Source organism: Aquarana catesbeiana, linkage group LG06, assembly GCF_042186555.1.
Source record: "Aquarana catesbeiana isolate 2022-GZ linkage group LG06, ASM4218655v1, whole genome shotgun sequence".
NCBI lineage: Eukaryota > Metazoa > Chordata > Amphibia > Anura > Ranidae > Aquarana > Aquarana catesbeiana.
The window spans coordinates 64,991,998-65,012,031 of NC_133329.1; the positions used below are offsets into that span (position 1 = coordinate 64,991,998).

The 20,034-nt window shown below is 44.7% G+C and overlaps 1 protein-coding gene across 4 annotated transcripts in view; it reads left to right on the top strand.

Annotated features, from left to right (window-relative positions):
* The window catches only part of LOC141148562 (uncharacterized), a 168,022-nt gene that overhangs the window by 114,654 nt on the left and 33,334 nt on the right, over positions 1–20,034 (top strand). For 2 of the 4 annotated variants that reach the window (XM_073636115.1, XM_073636116.1), the window contains exons 14-16: positions 2,017–2,364; positions 2,460–2,771; positions 12,482–12,829. In XM_073636115.1, coding sequence (XP_073492216.1) covers positions 2,017–2,364; positions 2,460–2,771; positions 12,482–12,829 — 1,008 coding nt within the window. The remainder of the gene's footprint in view (positions 1–2,016; positions 2,365–2,459; positions 2,772–12,481; positions 12,830–20,034) is intronic. The other 2 variants (XM_073636117.1, XM_073636118.1) reach the window with 2 other exon arrangements.

Below are 20,034 nucleotides of genomic sequence, written 5' to 3' on the forward strand. Positions count from 1 at the left end.
TTAGAGCCATAGGCTCTAATATATTAGAGCCTATTAGAGCCATAGTCTCTAATAGGCGTCCAAAAAGTTGAACAGCGGGGCGCCATGCTGGGCGTTTGCTGTTCACTCAGCGTTGTGTCATTTGATATCCTAACACTGAACCGCTTCTTAGCCAATCAGGTGCTCGGGTCTGTTATCTGTCTGTCACCTGATTGGCTGACATGACAGGTGCTGTGATTGGACGGCGCCTATCAGGCGTCCAATCATAGCAGAGGATGGGAGAAGACATCAAGCGTGGAGGACATCGCCACCGTGACCCGCTGCCCCACCGAGACAGGTAAGTGGCGGGCGGGGGGTGCACACTGGCAGAAATTGGTGGGCACAGTAGCAGCAGTTGATGGGCTCGTAGTGGCAGTTGATGGGCACACTGGCAGCAGTTGATGGGCACACTGGCAGCAGTTGATGGGTACAGTGGCTGCGTTTGATGGCACAGTGGCGGCAATTGATGGGCACAGTGGCGGCAATTGATGGGCACAGTGGCTGCGTTTGATGGGCATAGAGGCTGCGTTTGATGGCACAGTGGCGGCGTTGATTTGATGTTTTGTTTTTTCAGTTTGTTTGCGCCCCCCCAAAATTTTGAGCACCAGCTGCCACTGGTTCAGATTAGGATCCAAACACACCTAAGCTCACCCCTGCCAAGGGGAATGCTGCAGCTGGCTTTAAGGCTTCAGCCCGGGTTCACACTACTGCGGTGTGAGACGCCACGTGTAATTCGCACAGGAATCACAGCACGTTCCTGTGTGAATTACATGTGGTGTCTCTGGGGTGTGATTTGAGCCATGGATTTGTATGGCTCAAATTGCACTGCATTCACATCAAACTGGTACAGAACCCTTTATTGTCCACACCAGAATCAGAATGCATGGGTGTTCACACCCATGCGATCTGATTTGGCAAACTGCGCTGCGTTTTGCAAATCGATTGCCGGGTGTTTTTAACTTGACATACACTTTGCAATTGGTTCACATGGACAGGTTGCGATTTTAGATGCAGTGCTGAAACCACAGCAAATTTTCTGTGAATTCGCACCACATCTAGTGTGAATCCAGGCTAAGAGATAACAGTGAATTTTAGGGCACATTAAAAATATATTACCCACAATTATATATAATATAATCTAAAAGGTGTCCTGAATTTAAAGTGTATGTATGATTTTTTGCTAACACTGAACTTACCCAGCCAGCTAGTACTAAATATATCACAATTATAAACACAAAAGAAAAAAAAAGCATATATACACTTTAAATTCAGGACACCTTTTGGGCCCAAGAACTGTCCCTCTCTCACACAATGTTTTACACCTGCATTTACACACAGCATGATGAGAGCATGATTTGGTCTGGTTAGTGGTCTCTTTTACACAGTAAGAGTGATGCTGAACTACCTACTACTACTACATGAGTGCTCTCATCATGCTGTGTGTAAAACAAATTTTTTTTGCAAAGAGGCAGGCTGGCATCACTTACTTTCTAGCAGTCTTGTCCAGGCCCTGATATCTGTGGCTGCAGATACACCTTTCCGACATCAGGCAGAAGGGGATTCCTCCAGGCAGCTCCTCCCCCTTCATGGTCACCTGACCCCTTCATTTCCGCCCCCTGCACTGAATAGTAGGACGGCCGCGGAGCTGGCCGTGGTGAGGCCGGGTGAGCGGCTCCGACCCACTGAGCAGCCCAGATGCCTTGGGAGTGGGCGGTGGGGACTGGTGACCCCGGCCAGATAGACATGCATGCGGCCCTCTCCGCGGAGCCGGCCGCGGAGAGGCCGGCAGCGCGTGAGCAGGGCCGGCTCAAGCAGCTGCCCAGGAAGTCAGTCAGGCCCGATATTGACATGTGGCCCGGCAGCCCCGGCCCACCGGGCATATGCCCGGTGTGCCCTATGGCCAGTCCGGGCCTGGCAGGTGGGGTTGTCTCTTTGGAAAGCATTTTATTAAGTAAAATAACTTATTTATATATTATAATCTCACTTCAATTTATAAAGGTCTGTCCTGGTGCCCGGTGATTGAGGAGGTCCCCATACCCCATGTACTAACAGAGAGATGGAACACTCTACAATACAACATCTCCAGATACTTCCCTGATGATGTGACTGTGATCTGGTACAGGAAGGAGAAAGGAGCCCAGGAATATATTCCTCTATCACAAGATAAGAAGTACCAGATCCCAGACATCCAGTCCCAGAGACAGTCCGATCTCACCTATTCCTGTACAGCCAGACTGCTCTTCACACCAATTGTAGCAGATGGAGAATCGGAGATCATGTGTAGAGTGTCCCATCCCAGCCTGGAGAGACCCATAGAGAGAGAATCAGGACCTCTACAGGTGCAGGGTGAGTACAGAAGAAATGTACAAAGCAGAAACATGTGTGTGATATTGTGCAAAATGAAAGTCTTAAACCCTTACACAAATATATTGTTCTTCCAGGTAAACCGAAAAACAGGAAATCAATGAAACCATCTCTGGGCATCGGGAAAGTGACGTTCTGTCATATACTGGAGAACTTCTATCCCAAACACATCCAGATTGAGTGGAATTACTGGTCAGGAGAGAAGCTGAAACAACGCTGCCAATCCCAGGAGAAATATACACCTATGCTAAATAAAACTTTCACTGTTGTGAGTGAATGTGGGGTTTCCGAGGATCTTTTACAGAGTCCAGATTTCAGAGTACGAGTCTCCTGGAGGCACGAGTCCATGGATGAGGAGGAATACAAGGAATTTTCTATAAAAGATAAAGGTAAGAGATGTACCAGCCTTTAGGAATTCTACAAAAGTTAATAAGAAAAAAGGTACTTGCACACTTTTACTACACTGTGAAAAATGAAACCTGATGTATGTGGTGGTACAGGGTTATGTCCAAAGCTCTGCCTCTACACCATTAGGTAAAACCCTACTCTCTATACTTCTCTCTGTTCACCTGAATATTTTCATCATTTAGGGTATTTGTCAGGCAGCTCCATTGAATTAAATGTGTGTTTGGAAGGCATGTGTGAAAGTGTTTTAGGTTGAAGACATGCATAGGTTGAGATAATTTCTGGAACTAACTTTTAAAGCGGATGTCTGACCCCCCCCCCCCCCCCCCCGCATGAATAATTAAAAGTCAGCAGCTACAAATACTGTAGCTGCTGACTTTTAATATATGGACACTTACCTGTCCATGGAGGCCGCAATGTCAGCACCCCAGCCGATCTTCAGATTGGCTGTCAGGTGCAGCTATTGCCATTGCCGGTAAGGGAACCGGGCAGCGAAGCTTCACAGCTAGTTCCCTGCTGCGCATGCGTGAAGTGTGCTGCTCTTTATAATTGACCTGGCAGCGGAGGAAGAAGGCCAAGCTTCTGAGAGATGGCACCGGGTCCGGAAGTGAGGAAGGGGACCTGTCAGAAACAGGTTCCCCCTCCCCCTGAAAGGTGCCAAATGTGACACCGGAGGGGGGGAGACAAATAAGCGTAATTTCCACTTTTGGGTGGAACTCCGCTTTAAGTAACTGGAAATCTTCAGGTGCTTATCAGAGAGAAGAAAGAAAGACAAAGTAGCAGAAGGACATCTGAGAGTGCATCTGTCTTGGGAGCTTCATTGGCTTTGCAAAACTTTTTTATGTTATATTGTATAGTGTTTTTGGCATTAGGTTGCATGATACCCTGTATTAGGAAGGAGCTTAGGGCCTTTCTATACTCCCCTGCTCTATGTAATGGTTTTCTATACTCCTCTGCTCTATGTAATGGTTTTCTATACTTCCCAGCTCTGTGTAATGGTTTGTCATACTTCCCTTTCCCAAAAATCAATTTTGCATCACCATTTTTTTGCATCCACCTGTTTCCAAATGCATGGCAACCTGCAATAAAAAATATATGCTTTGTGTTGTGTTTTTTGAAAATGTGCAGCAAAGTACGTCATGTTTACGAAATCAACCAGCACAGAAAATAGGCACTTTGTTGTGCATTTCAAAAACACATAGCAACGCATATGTGGCAACCTGCAGAAAAAACGCACACTTTGCGGAGCATTTTGAAATCGCATGGCAACGTGCATCAAACTTGTGTTACCATTCATTGGCATCTGCACATTTCTGAATGCACGGCAACTTGCAAGAAAACGCACGCTTTGGCGAGCATTTCAAATACGCATGGCAACGTGCGGCTCACTTGCATTACCGTTTGCTGGCATCTGCATGTTTCTGATCGCATGGCAACCTGCAATAAAAATATGCACCCTTTGCCATGCATTTAAAAGACATGCAGCAAAGTCTGTCACGTCAGTGTTACCATTTTGGATGTGTTCACAGCAACCAGCAAAGAAAACATGTGCTTTGTCATGTGTTTAGAAAACAAACGGCAATGCACATTGCGTTTGCTTTACCATTCATCCACATCTGCACATTTCCAAATGCTCAGCAACCCATATTAAAATGCCCAGCGCGCTTGTGCTACCATTCATTTGCATCTGTGCATTTCCAAATGTACAGCAACCCACTAGAAAATGTATGCTTTTCTGTGCGCTTAGAAAACATGCAGCTTTCACAACATTCCAATTTTAAATAGTAATGAACTAAAAGCTTTGCATTTATGTTTAAAGTGTATCTAAAACCAAAGCCAAAAATGTAATATTTTGTCGATTACTAGTCCTTAGGCCTCTTTCACACGGGGCAGATCAGTCATGATCCGCCCCGTGAACACACGCTGGCTCAGCGGGGATCGCTCCGCCGATCCCCGCTGAGCAGGAAGATGACAGGTGCAGCGACGGACCTGTCAGAGCGCCGCTCTCCCCTATGGGGGGATCGGATGATGACGGTCCGTAGTGTCCGTCGTCATCCGATCCGATCCGAAAACGGAGGGAAAAGTAGGTTTTTCCTCCGTTACACTTTTCGGATCGGAGCGGGGTCGGATGTCAGCGGACATGTCACCGCTGACATCCGACGCTCCATAGGGATGACTGTATGTCCGTTTTTCATCCGAAAACGGATGGATGAAAAACGGACATACGGATCATCCGTGTGAAAGAGGCCTTAGTTTGGTGTCTGCACTTGTTTCCTTTTTTAAGCTTCCTTTGCTTTATTTTCAACTGGTAATCCTGCAAATAACACTTCCTCCCCCATTGTATTTATGGAGGGAGCCATGGTTGTCAGCCTATACTGCTCTCCAGATATGAACTACAAACATGTCCGTATCTCTTCATCTCCATTACACAGGAGGCAAGACAATTGGTGGTTTAAATAAGATAGCTAGGAAGGAAGGTATTCTTCAATGCAGCTCACAGGAAGTGACAAGGACTCTGTATTTTTAGCAAGATCAACAGGTACAGTGTCTCACAAAAGTGAGTGCACCCCTCACATTTTTGTAAATATTTTATTCTATCTTTTTATGTGACAACACTGAAGAAATGACACTTTGCTACAATGTAAAGTAGTGAGTGTACAGCTTGTATAACAGTGTAAATTTGCTGTCCCCTCAAAATGACTCAACACACAGCCATTAATGTCTAAACCGCTGGCAACAAAAGTGAGTACACCCCTAAGTGAAAATGTCCAAATTGGGCCCAATTAGCCATTTTCCCTCCCCGTTGTCATGTGACTCATTTGTGTTACAAGGTCTCAGGTGTGATTGGGGAGCAGGTGTGTTAAATTTGGTGTTATCGCTCTCACTCTCTCATACTGGTCACTGAAAGTTCAACATGGCACCTCATGGCAAAGAACTCTCTGAGGATCTAAAAAAAAGAATTGTTGCTCTTCATAAAGATGACCTAGGCTATAAGAAGACCAAAGAAGTTGAGTGCATGTGCTCAGCATCATATCCAGAGGTTGTCATTGGGAAATAGACATATGAGTGCTGCCAGCATTGCTGCAGAGGTACAAGAGGTGGGGGGTCAGCCTGTCAGTGCTCAGACCATACGCCGCACACTGCATCAAATTGGTCTACATGGCTGTTGTCCCAGAAGGAAGCCTCTTCTAAAGATGATGTACAAGAAAGCCAGCAAACAGTTGGCTGAAGACAAGCAGACTAAGGACATGGATTACTGGAACCATGTCCTGTGGTCTGATGAGACCAATTTAAACTTATTTGATTCAGATGGTGTCAAGTGTGTGTAGCGGCAACCAGGTGAGGAGTACAAAGACAAGTGTGTCTTGCCTACAGTCAAGCATAGTGGTGGGAGTGTCATGGTCTGGGGCTCATCATGGAGGAGGGGAAGAGGACTCCAGTGGCAAACTGTGAAGCTCTGGTGAACTCCATACCCAAGAGGGTTAAGGCAGTGCTGGAAAATAATGGTGGCCACACAAAATATTGACACTTTAGGCCCAATTTGGACATTTTCACTTAGGGGTGTACTCACTTTTGTTGCCAGCGGTTTAGACATTCATGGCTGTGTGTTGAGTTATTTTGAGGGGACAGCAAATTTACACTGTTATACAAGCTGTACACTCACTACTTTACATTGTAGCAAAGTGTCATTTCTTCAGTGTTGTCACATGAAAAGTTATAATAAAATATTTACAAAAATGTGAGGGGTGTACTCAATTTTGCGAGATACTGTATTTGCTGTATTTCCTGAAAATGTTCCTAGCTTACCACTTGCCAACCAGCCGCCGCAGTTATACTGTGGCAGGTTGGCACAGCTGCACAAATCACCTTAGCTGTACGTCGGCTCTTTAAGATGCTATAGCAGCATGTCCCCAGAGCCGATGCGCGTGCCCGGTGGGCGCGATGTCCGCCAGACACCCGCGATCGCTCCTGACAGAGCGAGAATGGGGATGTGTGTGTGTGTAAACACACAAATCCCGTTTCTGTCAGGGGAGTAGAGACAGATCGTGTGTTCCTACTAAGTAGGAACAACGATATGTCTCCTCCCCCAGTCAGTCCCATCCCCCCACAATTAGAAACACACCTAGGGAACACAGCTAACCCCTTGATCGCCCCCTAGTGTTAACCCCTTCCCTGCCAGTGACATTTATACAGTAATCAATGGCTATTTTTAGCTCTGATCGCTGTATAAATGTAAATAGTCCCAAAAAAGTGTCAAAAGTGTCCAATCTGTCGGCCGCAATGTCGCAGTCTAAATAAAAATCACAGATCGCCGCCATTACTAGTATAAAAAAAATGAAAATTACGTAAATCCCCTATTTTGTAGATGATATAAATTTTGTGCAAACTAATCAATATTCGCTTATTGTGATTTTTTTTTTTTTTTACCAAAAATATGTAGAATATATATCAGCCCAATAAACTGATGAAGAAATTTGTTTTGTTTTTTTTTTAAATGTTGGGGACAGGCCTGGACTGACCATAGGGCTGCCCGGCCACATGTCAATTACGGGCCTGACTCTGAATCCATGTCTATCTGGCCGGGGTCCCCAGTCCCCACGCCCACTCCCAAGGCATCTGGGCTGCTCCGTGGGTTGGGGCCGCTCACCCGACCTCACCACGGCCAGCTCCGCGGCCGTCCGACTATTCTGCTCAGGGGGGCGGAAATTAAGGGGTCAGGTGACCATGAAGAGGGAAGAGCTGCCTGGAGGAGTCCCCTTCTGCCTGATTTTGGAAACGGAAAGGTGTATCTGCAGCCACAGATACCAGGGCCTAGACAAGACTGCTAAAATGTGAGTGATGCCAGCCTGCCTGTTTGCAAAACAATTATGTTTTACACCTGCATTTACACACAGCATGATGAGAGCATGCTTTGGTCTGGTCAGTGGTCTCTTTTATACAGTAAAGAGTGATGCTGAGGTAGTTCATCATCATTCTTTCCTGTGTAAAAGAGACCACTGACCAGACCAAAGCATGCTCTCATCATGCTGTGTGTAAATGCAGGTGTAAAACATTGTGTGAGAGAGGGACAGTTCTTGGGCCCAAAAGGTGTCCTGAATTTTAAGTGTATGCAGTGCTTACCCCCGAAGGAGCGGCTTAATAATTGTTATATCCGTAATTCACGTTTACCACTCAACCCTCGCAGCCCATAGATTTAAAAGTCACAGTCCTTAATGCTTTTTCTTAATGCTTTATTCATCAACATAACCTGGGATGGGAGAAGGACTACCTTTGAGATGCTCTTTGGTTGATTTCTGATCTTTTTCCTTTGCTTCACTTGCAAAGACTTATAGCATTGCGGGAGACAGCAATTTAAAGCTGGATGATTACTTTATCAGGAAAGAGGGAAGTAAATTTCTGTCCCAGAATAAACGACAAGAGTCACTCTGAATGACCTTTCCCGCTTGACTGATTGGAATCCCGGGGCAATGTTGAACCCAAATTTACAGGCCACAACCTGTCTTGCTGACTTATGTACCAACATCCCTCAGCCTCTGGACAGTACCTCTCCCTTGGGCTTTTCACTCACTTGATCAATAGCCTTTGTGCTTCTCCTATCATCCAGTTTCCTTTCGCTTGACTCTACTTCTCCCACAAGGATTCCTAGTTACTCTGCTTCTTTGTGGCTCATTCCCCTCCCCACAGGGGCGGCCAACGACATAAGCGACTACATTCTGTAAGATGTCGTCTGTTCCTCCATGAGGATTGGTTCTTCACACTCCTCGCAAAGGTGAAGCTCCGTTGGCTTCGTGGAGGGAAAAACCTCCACCTCCCCCTCCGGGAACCAGGCTGGCTCTCTCGCTCCTCAGAGCAGGACTGGACTCGAACTCTCTCGGACACCATGTGACCCCCTTTTTATACGAGAGTCCCGGTCATTACCAAACAAATCAATGATTGGTCGAGACTATCGCATAAACTACCTGGCACTCAAATGGTAATTTAACAACAACAGGCCTGCTGTAAAAGCATAAGCCTGTCTAAAGTTACCTGACATAGAAGGTTAGCAAAAAGGGTCACCTACCTAAAAGTAGGTGCCCGCTACATGTATATATGATTTTTTTTTTCTTTTGTGTTTGTAATTGTGGTATATTTAGTACTGGCTGGCTGGGTAAGTTCAGTGTTAGCAAAAAAATCATACACTTATATACACTTTAAATGCAGGCCACCTTTTGGATTATATTATATATAATTGTGGGTAATATATTTTTAATGTGCCCTAAAATTAACTGTTATCTCTTAGCCTGGATTCACACTAGATGTGGTGCGAATTCACAGCAAATTTGCTGCGGTTTCAGCACTGCATCTAAAATCGCAACCTGTCCATGTGAACCAATTGCAGAGTGTATGTTAAGTTAACGACACCCGGCAATCGGTTTGCAAAACTCAGCGCAGTTTGCCGAATTGGATCGCATGGGTGTGAACACCCATGCAATCTGATTCTGGTGTGGACAATAAAGCACCAGTTTCGTGTGAATGCACTGAAATTTGAGCCATACAAATCCATGGCTCAAATCGCACCCCAGAGACACCACATGTAATTCACACAGGAATGTGCTCTGATTCCTGTGTGAATTATATGTGGTGTCTCAAACCGCAGTAGTGTGAACCCGGGCTGAAGTCTTAAAGCCAGCTGCAGCATTCCCCTTGGCAGGAGTGAGCTTAGGTGTGTTTGGATCCTAGTCTGAACCAGTGGAGGCTGGTGCTCAAAATTTTTTGGGGGGGCGCAAGTTAACTGAAACCCCCCCCCCCATCAAATCAACGCTGATATTGTGCCCATCAATTGCCGCCACTGTGCCATCAAACGCAGCCACTATGCCCATCAAATGCAGCCACTGTGCCCATCAAACGCAGCCACTGTGTCATCAATTGCCGCCACCGTGCCATCAAATGTAGCCACTGTGCCCATCAAACGCCGCCACTGTACCCATAAATTGCCGCCACTGTGCCATCAAACGCAGCTACTGTACCCATCAATTGCTGACACTGTGCCCATCAATTGCTGACACTGTGCCCATCAACTGCCGCTACTGTGCTCATCAACTGCTGCCAGTGTGCCCATCAACTGCCGCTACTGTGCCCACCAATTGCTGCCAGTGTGCATCCCCCGCCCGCCCGGCACTTACCTGTCTTGGTGGGGCAGCGGGTCACGGTGGCGATGTCCTCCACAATGTCTTCTCCCGTCCTCTCTTCCCGTCCTGTGCTATGATTGGACGCCTGATAGGCGACAATCAATCACAGCTCCTGTTTCAGCCAATCAGGTGAGAGGTAACAGACCCGAGCACCTGATTGGCTGAAAGGCAGTTCAGTGTTAGGAAAGCGAATATTCATTCGCTTTCCTAACACAATGCTGAATGAACAGCAAACGCCCAGCATGGCGCCCCTCTGTTCATCTTTTGGACGCCTATTAGAGCATATGGCTCTAATCAGGTGCTTCCAAAAAACACCCCCACCACTGTAATTTAGGTGCCCGGCGCCCGAAAAGGGGTTAGGCACCTGAATAGGGGATGGCAGCGGCGACCATAGATAAATTCATGCAATGCATGAATCTATCTATGGTGATAGAGAGGTGGTAGGAGAGAGGGGGCGGCGCCCGTGCGCCCCTTATGGACACACCACCACTGGTCTGAACTATCCTGAGCTTTCCAGCCAGGATAGCCCCGCAGCCGCACATATACACTCCTCTTACAATTGGCAGCGCACTGTGGCAGGAGGGGGCCAGGGGGTGGGGTGGGGTAGGTTAAATAAAAAACATGTCATGCTTCCCTGATCTGTATTAAAAAAAAAATGGGCTGCTCAGCCTAAAATGCCCGGGCCTATTTTTTGTCCCAGTCCGGGCCTGGTTGGGGATATTTATTATAGCAAAAAGTAAAAGATATTGTGTTTTTTTTTCAAAATTGTCGCTCTTTTTCTTTCTCGAACATCAAGGGACACAGAGCCACAGTAATTACTGATGGGTTATATAGGGTATCACTGGTGATTGGACACTGGCACACCCTATCAGAAAGTTCAACCCCCTATATAATCCCTCCCCTTGCAGGGATACCTCAGTTTTTACGCCAGTGTCTTAGGTGATGGACTTGTAAAAGATGTCCTGCGCTGAGCTCCAAAAGGGAATATCCTATACTGGGGCAAGCCAGGCAGACCGGATCCATTCAAAGTGTCCTTTTGTGGCCAAATTGAATGGTACCCGGGCCTCGTGTCCGAAGAAACGAGGTTTCACCTGTAACGCTTCTCTTTTTAGAGAGCTGGACCCCGCAGATTAGAAAATGGTTTTCTAGCCTAATTTCTAGCTGGGTGCTTTACAGGCCCAGAACTGCAGGATCCCCCTATTCGTAGGGGGCCCCAGTCTCTGATGGTTTTTTCAAATGGAACCCACCATAAGAGGTGAAGATTGGGTCTGTATTAACTGAACCCTGCAGCTGGATAAGGTAAGAGGAGATTCCACAGAATTTTTTAATTCTAGTAGGTTTTCTCCTTTAAAGTAGCGGATCTCTGGAAGAGAGATCACTACATTCGTTGGGTGTAGTAAGAGCAGTCAAGGCCTATTTCGAGGCAACTGCTCAGATTCACAAAATGGATGTTTTGTTTGTGCTGCCAGAGGGTCCCAATAGAGGACAGGCAGTGTCAAGAGCTACCATTTCTAAATGGATTCGTCAGTTGATTATTCAGGCTTACGGTTTGAAACAGAAGATTCCTCCGTTTCAGATCAGGGCACATTCCACAAGGGCTATTGGTGCTTCTTGGGCAGTGCATCACCGGGCCTCTATGGCTCAGATCTGCAAGGCCGCAACCTGGTCTTCAGTCCATACATTTACCAGATTCTATCAGGTGGATGTGAGAAGGCATGAGGATATCGCCTTTGGGCGTAGTGTGCTACAGGCAGCTGTACAGGGTCCTCAGGTCTGATTGCACCCTACTTAGTCGTGGTTCCCCTCCCCTCAGGTAGCATTGCTCTGGGACATCCCATCAGTAATTACTGTGGCTCTGTGTCCCATGATGTTCGAGAAAGAAAATAGGATTTTTTAAGACAGCTTACCTGTAAAATCCATTTCTTTCGATGGACATCACGGGACACAGAGATCCCGCACCTCTTCTAATACACTATATTGCTTGGCTACAAAACTGAGGTATCCCTGCAAGGGGAGGGATTATATAGGGGGTTGAACTTTCTGATAGGGTGTGCCAGTGTTCAATCACCAGTGATACCCTATATAACCCATCAGTAATTACTGTGGCTCTGTGTCCCGTGATGTCCATCGAAAGAAAAGGATTTTACAGGTAAGCTGTCTTAAAAAATCCTATTTCTTTGTTTATAGCGTAAAAAAATAAAAGAGGTGATCAAATACCACCAAAAGAAAGCTCTATTTGTGGGGAAAAAAGGACATAAAGCGACGAGTGCAAATCGCAAAAAATGGCCTGGACAGGAAGGGGACAAGTTCTTCCGGGGGTAAAGTGGTTAAAAAAGAAAACTAATGCAGCCACCATATCTAAGGGTTGTAACATATTGCATTTTGTTCCTGGGTTTAGTTATCCTTTAATTTTCAGCTGTTAGGGAATACAAAATATGTTTCAAGGCTTTACTTTCATGGTTCTATGTGTGGTGTGCTATATACATTGTGTACAATTACCTTTCCACCTTCATTCATTTGTGTAGATTTTCCCTGGAGGCCACATTTGGAGATGTCAGTCCTGCCCCTGAGGATCCGTGAAGAAGCTACCATACAGTGTGCAGTAACAAAATACTTCCCGGATGCTGTGAATGTGACGTGGTTCAGAAAAAATGAGCAATCCAGAGAAATGTATCCTGTGACCTCAGATGGGATGTACAGAATATTGAATATTCCACTAGAGAGACAGAATGATCAGCCCTATGGATGTATATCAAGTGTGACCTTCTCCCCCTCTCTGGAGAGAGATCAGGGTGTGGAATATATCTGCAGGGTGGAACATCCCAGCCTGGAGCAACCAATAGAGAAGAGTACAGGAGCTCTGCAAGTCACCGGTGAGTACCACATACACCACAATAATAAAAGAGGGAAAGGAAGTTATATCACTAACCACTTACTGCTGAACATTCATAAACCTCCTGGCAGCAAGTGGTTATAACAAGCTGCAGCCATGAGCTTGGTATCATTTTTTACAGCCGGAGATCAGCTGTAATGGGAAGGGCCAACACCAGCTACCTGGGGAGCCTGGGACCATGGTAAATGGCCAGGATAGCTAAACACAGGAAATAGAGGAACATCTATTCTCAAATCTCATCTGTGACTAATGAAGCCAAAAGTTCCGATTGTTTCATCACTTTCTGTTTCGGAGCTGTGATCCCCTGACTGCTACAGCCAGGGAAGCAGCTAATCAAGCACCATCTTTACTTGTTTTGCAGGGCAGGGGAGATATCAGAGGTTTAATAGACCACTAATGTCTCCATAAAGAGGACCTGTCACCTGCCCAAAGCTATCATATAGGAGGCCTGTTATCTCCGTTGTGATAGTAATAAAGTTAAATGAAAAAATAAATAAAATAAAACATGTAAAAACAAATACATTTAAATAAAATTAATGATACCTGGGTGCCCCTTCACTCGCATATACTATGCATATTGTAGTTAATTAATGTAAATTTATTGTATGTTACTCTGACTCATGGATTCGTGTTATGTTTGTAGCACTCTGGTTTTATACTTGATTGCATTAAATATGCATATACTGTATGTATAGTGTGCAAGTCTTGCACCTTTTTTTCTGATTATTGTATCTGGGAACTGATAGGATTGTATCCCTATTGGGACTGTTGAACCTGATTATCAGGCTATTTTTTGTTTTATTTTTCTAAGGCATGCTAGGATTCAATTACTTAGTATTTTTCACTCCACTCCAAAAATAGGGAGAAATGCCTGTGCGTCTTACAGAGCGAATACTGACCAGGCCATGTCACAAACTCACAGGAGACAGAGAAGCCCCAGCAGCCGAATGTTGTACTGTCGCTCGGGCGAATACCGACCAGCCCCAATGCCCCCCCTGTCGTCGCCATGTCACAATACAGGGCGGCCATCTCCCGCGAGCGCTGGGCAATCTCCTGTCACTCACAGGAAATAGATAAGCCCCAGCGGCCGAATGGAATACGGCCACTCAGGCTGCTCTGTGTGACAGGCGGACAGGCGAATGTGATGACGTCCTCGCCAGTCACCACGTACAGGTCAGGCTGCATGTAATTTACTCAGGTCAGGCTGAATATAAAGCGGAGTTCCACCCATTTAAAAGTCAGCAGCTACAAAAAGTGTAGCTGCTGACTTTTAATAATCTTTTAATAATCGGACACTCACCTGTCCCACGGTCCACGATGTGGGCGCCCGAAGCCCCGCCCCTCTCCCCCTCCTCTCCGCTGGCATTCTAACTGTGGGCATCAAGCTGTGGCTTCACAGCCGGGCGCGCACTGTGCATGCGCGAGCCGCACTGTGAATGGCCGGGCAATCTATTGGGACCAGTGACGTGTCCCAGAAGATTGCAGGGAAGGTGGGGTCGAGGTGATCTTCCTTCTGGCGCCAGAGGAGGAAGTGGGAGCTGGGTGTCTGTAAAAACAGGGTATCCACTCCCCCCCAAAAAAATGACATGCCAAATGTTGCATGTCAGGGGGTCACCAGCACTTAAAGCGGAAGTTCCATCTTTGGGTGGAACTCCGCTTTAATGGACACAGGTCAGGCTGTATTTCATGGGCACTGGTAAATATTTTACTACACCATTTGGTTCAGAATATTTTTTTTCTTGTTTTCCTCCTCTAAAACCTAAGTGTGTCTTATGGTCAGGTGTGTCTTATGGAGCGAAAAATACGGTATTTTAGACTTCACTGTTAGCTTAGAAAAAAAGATGCAGATGGGTTTTCTTTAAGTAAGGTCCCTCAAGACATTTATATACTGTAGAATGTCCACAAGTGGTTAAACCCTACAACTTATAAGAACTACTCAACACAAGATGAAATATAAAGTAAAATACTGCGCTAAAGTTCCAAGTGTATATATATGTGTATAGCTGCAACAAAACTATCACATATTTCTATAGGGCAAAAATTGTGTATATAAATATGTTGCGCTTATAACATGAGTCACCCTGAACTACAAATGAAAGAATGCAAAAGTGCACAAAATACAAAAATAATAAAAACAGCAAACTCTGAGTGAACAAAATGTGCAAGAAAGCCCATATGAGAAAAAACTCTTCATCAACAGTGAAAAATAATGATGGTTGAGTCCGTGACAGAAACAAAATACAGTGTTATTCCAAAAGTGTAATGAGAATCCAAAAGTCCTTCAACCTTCGCCCGAGAAGAGAAAAAAGAATGAGACAGGGGGAGAAGTGAGGAAATCCTAGGATCAGAAGACCAAACACCACTCGATATGTGGGGACCCTTACCAGAACTGGTGGACCCCCTTAAGAGCAAGGTCTAATGCGCAAGCAGATTTAGCCCTCTGCAGGGTCTAACCAGCCTCCGTCCTCCTGACGCACTCCGAACGCAGCAGAACTCCTCTGTGATGTCCTGGAATGGAAATGGAACGTCCGGTCTGTAAATCGCACAATGACACAAGGCACCAGTGCAAAGGGACAGAACACACTCCAATAGTGTAATATAGTTTAAAATTCGATAGCCTTTATTATTGCTAAAACAGAGCTAAAACAAAGTGGGCATGGCCGCATACAAAATAAGAACAGCCGGCAAGCTTAAAAAAATGCGAAACAGCTGTACATCTGGGGTCACGTGGGGAGTAATGAAGCCAGTGCGTGGCACCGCCCTACATGTTTCATCATACGTGGCGTCTTCCTGGGGCATGGGGCACTGAGCCATCACCTTTTATCTCAACCTTAGACAACCAAACCTCGTTTTCGTCCGGGTGCCATATCATGAATTACAAATGTGCATATCTCAATTAAAAGAAACACCAAGCCTCGATCTGATAAGCGGAACCAATGAGGAATCACTCAAAAGAACGAAGGTGAATAGTAATCAACTAACAGCGAAATTGGGCTATATGTGTCGCAACAGACCAATCTAATTTCATACATATACCACAACATTATTTGTCAAAAAACAAAAGTTAATTATATATAGGGAAGAGAGAAGAATTAAACTTGAAATGTCATTGGTAAGTGACAAGCAGTTACCACCATGATATTGCACAAGGAGGAGATCTAAAAACTTTACTAACACGGGGAGCAAGGAAATCTTTTATCTCCTCATCCAAGAATATCAAATCAGCATGATATTTCCCAATATTACAAAAAATATGTCGAGCCACTGGAGGCTTCTCAGGAAGAATGGATCCAAGTAGGTAATCATTTTTAATTATGTGCCAATGCTTACGTATAAGGTTTCTGACAGAAAAATGTTGGTAAGAATAACCTGTGATGAATTGACAGGAGAAACTATTCTCATGTCGAGCCACTGGAGGCTTCTCACTCAACAGGAGCTCGCGATCCGTTGTTTGTACCTCCATCAATTTTTGATTTTAAATGGGGGCCACATAACCCTTCTCTATGAACCTTTTGGTCAAGATTTGGGCCTGTTTATTAAAATCCTCCACCCTTGTGCAGTTGCGTCTCATTCGCATGAACTGGCTTTTGGCGACCGAATCCAGCCAGGAGCCATGATGGCAACTATCACGAGGGATAAAAGCATTACGGTCCCTGGTTTTAAAATAAGTGGAATTGAATAATTTGTCACCCTCACCCCAGATCTTTAAATCCAAAAAATTGATGGTATGTTGACTAGCTTCGTATTTAAATTCAATGCCCCTATCATTACTGTTTAAGCCATCCATGAAGCTATGCAAAGATTCCAGGGTTCCATTCCATAGGAGGAGGACGTCCTCCTCCCGTTTACCCATAAATAAATTGGCTAGGCTGGGGGAAAATTTAGCCCCCATAGCCACGCCTTTCCTCTGAAGGTAATATTGGTTGTTAAATCAGAGGAAATTATGTGTGGTAGTATATTGAGGAAGTACCATAATAAACCTTTTTTGTCTATTGGGCAAAGTAGTGTCTTTATTGAGGAAATGTTTCACTGATAAGATCCCCCATTGATGTGGAATTATAGTGTACAGGGATGTGATGTCGGCTGTTGACAGCCAATAACCCTCCTTGTATGCACAATCCCTCAGTAGATTTATAGTATGTTTACTATCTTTAATATATGCTGGTAATGATTTCACCAGGGGCTGAAGGAAACCATTGATATATTTACCTGCCCCAGAAGTGATGGAATCTATTCCACTTATGATTGGACGACCCAGTGGATTAACAGGGTCCTTATTGATCTTGGGCAGGTAATATATGATGGGGATGCGTGATGATGCTGGTATGAGAAACGCTTTTTCTTTTTTATTTATTATGCCGGACTCATAACCATGATTTACAATTTGTTTGAGTTCCTTCCTATGTTTAAATCGTGGATCAGATTGTAAAAGTAAATAGGTCTCCCGTTCATTGACAATACCGTTTGACGTTAAGTTTCTGAGTATATTTGTGTATATCCATATACGTCTGAAACGTATTAAGTGGTTTCGGGGGTGCAAATTTAAGACCTTTATCTAAAATGGAAGTTTCAGCCTGTGTAAGAGTAATTTTACTCTGGTTGAAAATTCTTTGTCCTTTCATTCTCTCTTCCTTTTGGCTTTTTGATCTCCTCCCCCCTCTAACTCTTCTCTTTGTTCTATAGGTCTTTGGTAGTTTTCATCTGACCTGGGAAAACCCCAATGTTGGGGCTGATGATATTCCTCCCAATGCTGGTTTTGGGAGGGGATACTGATCAGATTGATCACCTCGCTGGGGGTTTGGAGGTTGATACCATGGAGGCCTATCGACCGTGTTCCTCTTTTAGGTGTATGATGCTCATTATATTGATACTCCCTATTTCTATAGTCATTGGTCTCATGATGATAATCTCCCTCACTTAGGGGTTGAAACCTATTATAGATAGGTACTGTATAATTAGAGTATAGATTATCCACGTAGTCTCCTCTCTGGGGGCCCTCCTGATTGTGGTAATAATCATCCACGTAAGCCCTTCTGGGGTGACCATTCTGATACTGGCCTCCATATTGGTTATGGGATTTGGTATTTGGTTATGGGATTTACGGTTCCTTGAATTCAGATTGAAGGACTTAACAGGGGGACCTTTGGGAGGAGGTCCAGAGGACCTAGTTCCTGGTGGAGGAGGTTTATACTGTCTTTCCGGTGAACGGTAAGAAACTCGTCTAGAAGTAGTAGGATACTGGCTAGAAACAGGTATAGATCTATAGTGATAATTACCTGATCCTTGTGATTGGTTGGTAAGTTCCCGGTTTGGAGGGGGCACTACCTCGGGATGAATAATAGAATCACCCTCATCGGCCACAATCTTACTTTGCCAATCAAACACAACTCTAGTTTTGTAGTCATGTAGTCACCTACATCTTTGTTAAATTTCTTTTTTTTTTTTTCAATTTCTTCCTTTTCAAGTAATTTTTTAAGGTTAATGAAACGTTCTTTATATTCCTCACTATTAACATTAGGGGAAAATCTCTCTTTGATAAGTTCAATCTCTCCATCTAAACATACCAATTTACTATTCTTCCTTTGGATTAAAAACTCCAAGAATTTAACCCCTGCTTCATTGAAATATTTGAACCAGTCCTGTAACTCCAGTTCACCTTTTTGTGGACTGACGTCCCACCTCAAACTTCTAGGGACCATGGAGTCAGCAACATATTGCTCCAGGAAAGCTATGTCCCATTGGGTATGGATTTCAGACACAATGAGATTCTTTAATCTCATAAAAAGGCCTCCCAAATCCCCCTCTGGTTCGCCATTAGCCTCAAATACTCCATCTTTTTTGATGACCCGTGAAGATCAATATTCAAAAACATCCATAATTGGATAGGTGAATGTATAAGAATATTATACTGTGATTAAAAATTAAATGAATTAAATACTTAAGCAGCAAGGATCTCCGCTGCGTTTGGAGTGCTTCAGGAGGATGGAGGCTGGTTAGACCCTGCAGAGGGCTAAATCTGAAGGGGCATTAGACCTTGCTCTTAAGGGGGTCCACTAGTTCTGGTAAGGGTCCCCACATATCGAGTGGTGTTTGGTCTTCTGATCCCGGGATTCAGGATTTCCTCACTTCTCCCCGTCTCATCCTTTTTTCTATTCTTGGGTGAAGGTTGAAGGACTTTTGGATTCTCATTACACTTTTGGAATCACACTGTATTTTGTTTCTGTCACGGACTCAATCATCATTATTTTTCAGTGTTGATGAAGAGTTTTTTCTCTATCTCCATGTATATGGACTTATATACAGTGGGGCAAAAAAGTATTTAGTCAGCCACCAATTGTGCAAGTTCTCCCACTTAAAAAGATGAGAGAGGCCTGTAATTGTCATCATAGGTATACCTCAACTATGAGTGACAAAATGTGGAAACAAATCCAGACAATCACATTGTCTGGTTTTTGAAAGAATTTATTTGCAAATTATGGTGGAAAATAAGTATTTGGTCAATATCAAAAGTTCATCTCAATACTTTGTTTTATATCCTTTGTTGGCAATGACAGAGGTCAAACATTTTCTGTAAGTCTTCACAAGGTTGTCACACACTGTTGCTGGTATGTTGGCCCATTCCTCCATGCAGATCTCCTCTAGAGCAGTGATGTTTTGGGGCTGTCGCTGGGCAACACAGACTTTCAACTCCCTCCAAAGGTTTTCTATGGAGTTGAGATCTGGAGACTGGCTAGGCCACTCCAGGACCTTGAAATGCTTCTTACGAAGCCACTCCTTAGTTGCCCAGGCGGTGTGTTTGGGATCATTGTCATGCTGAAAGACCCAGCCACGTTTCATCTTTAATGCCCTTGCTGATGGGAGGAGGTTTGCACTCAAAATCTCACGATACATGGCCCCATTCATTCTTTCATGTACAAGGATCAGTCATCCTGTTTCCTTTGCAGAGAAACAGCCCCAAAGCATGATGTTGCCACCCCCATGCTTCACAGTAGGTACAGTGTTCTTTGGTTGCAACTTAGCATTCTCTCTCCTCCAAACACGAGATGTGTTTTTACCAAACAGTTCTACTTTGGTTTCATCTGACCATATGACATTCTCCCAATCCTCTTCTGGATCATCCAAATGCTCTCTAGCAAACCTCAGATGGTGTACCGGATTAAGCAGGGGAACAAGTCTGGCACTGCA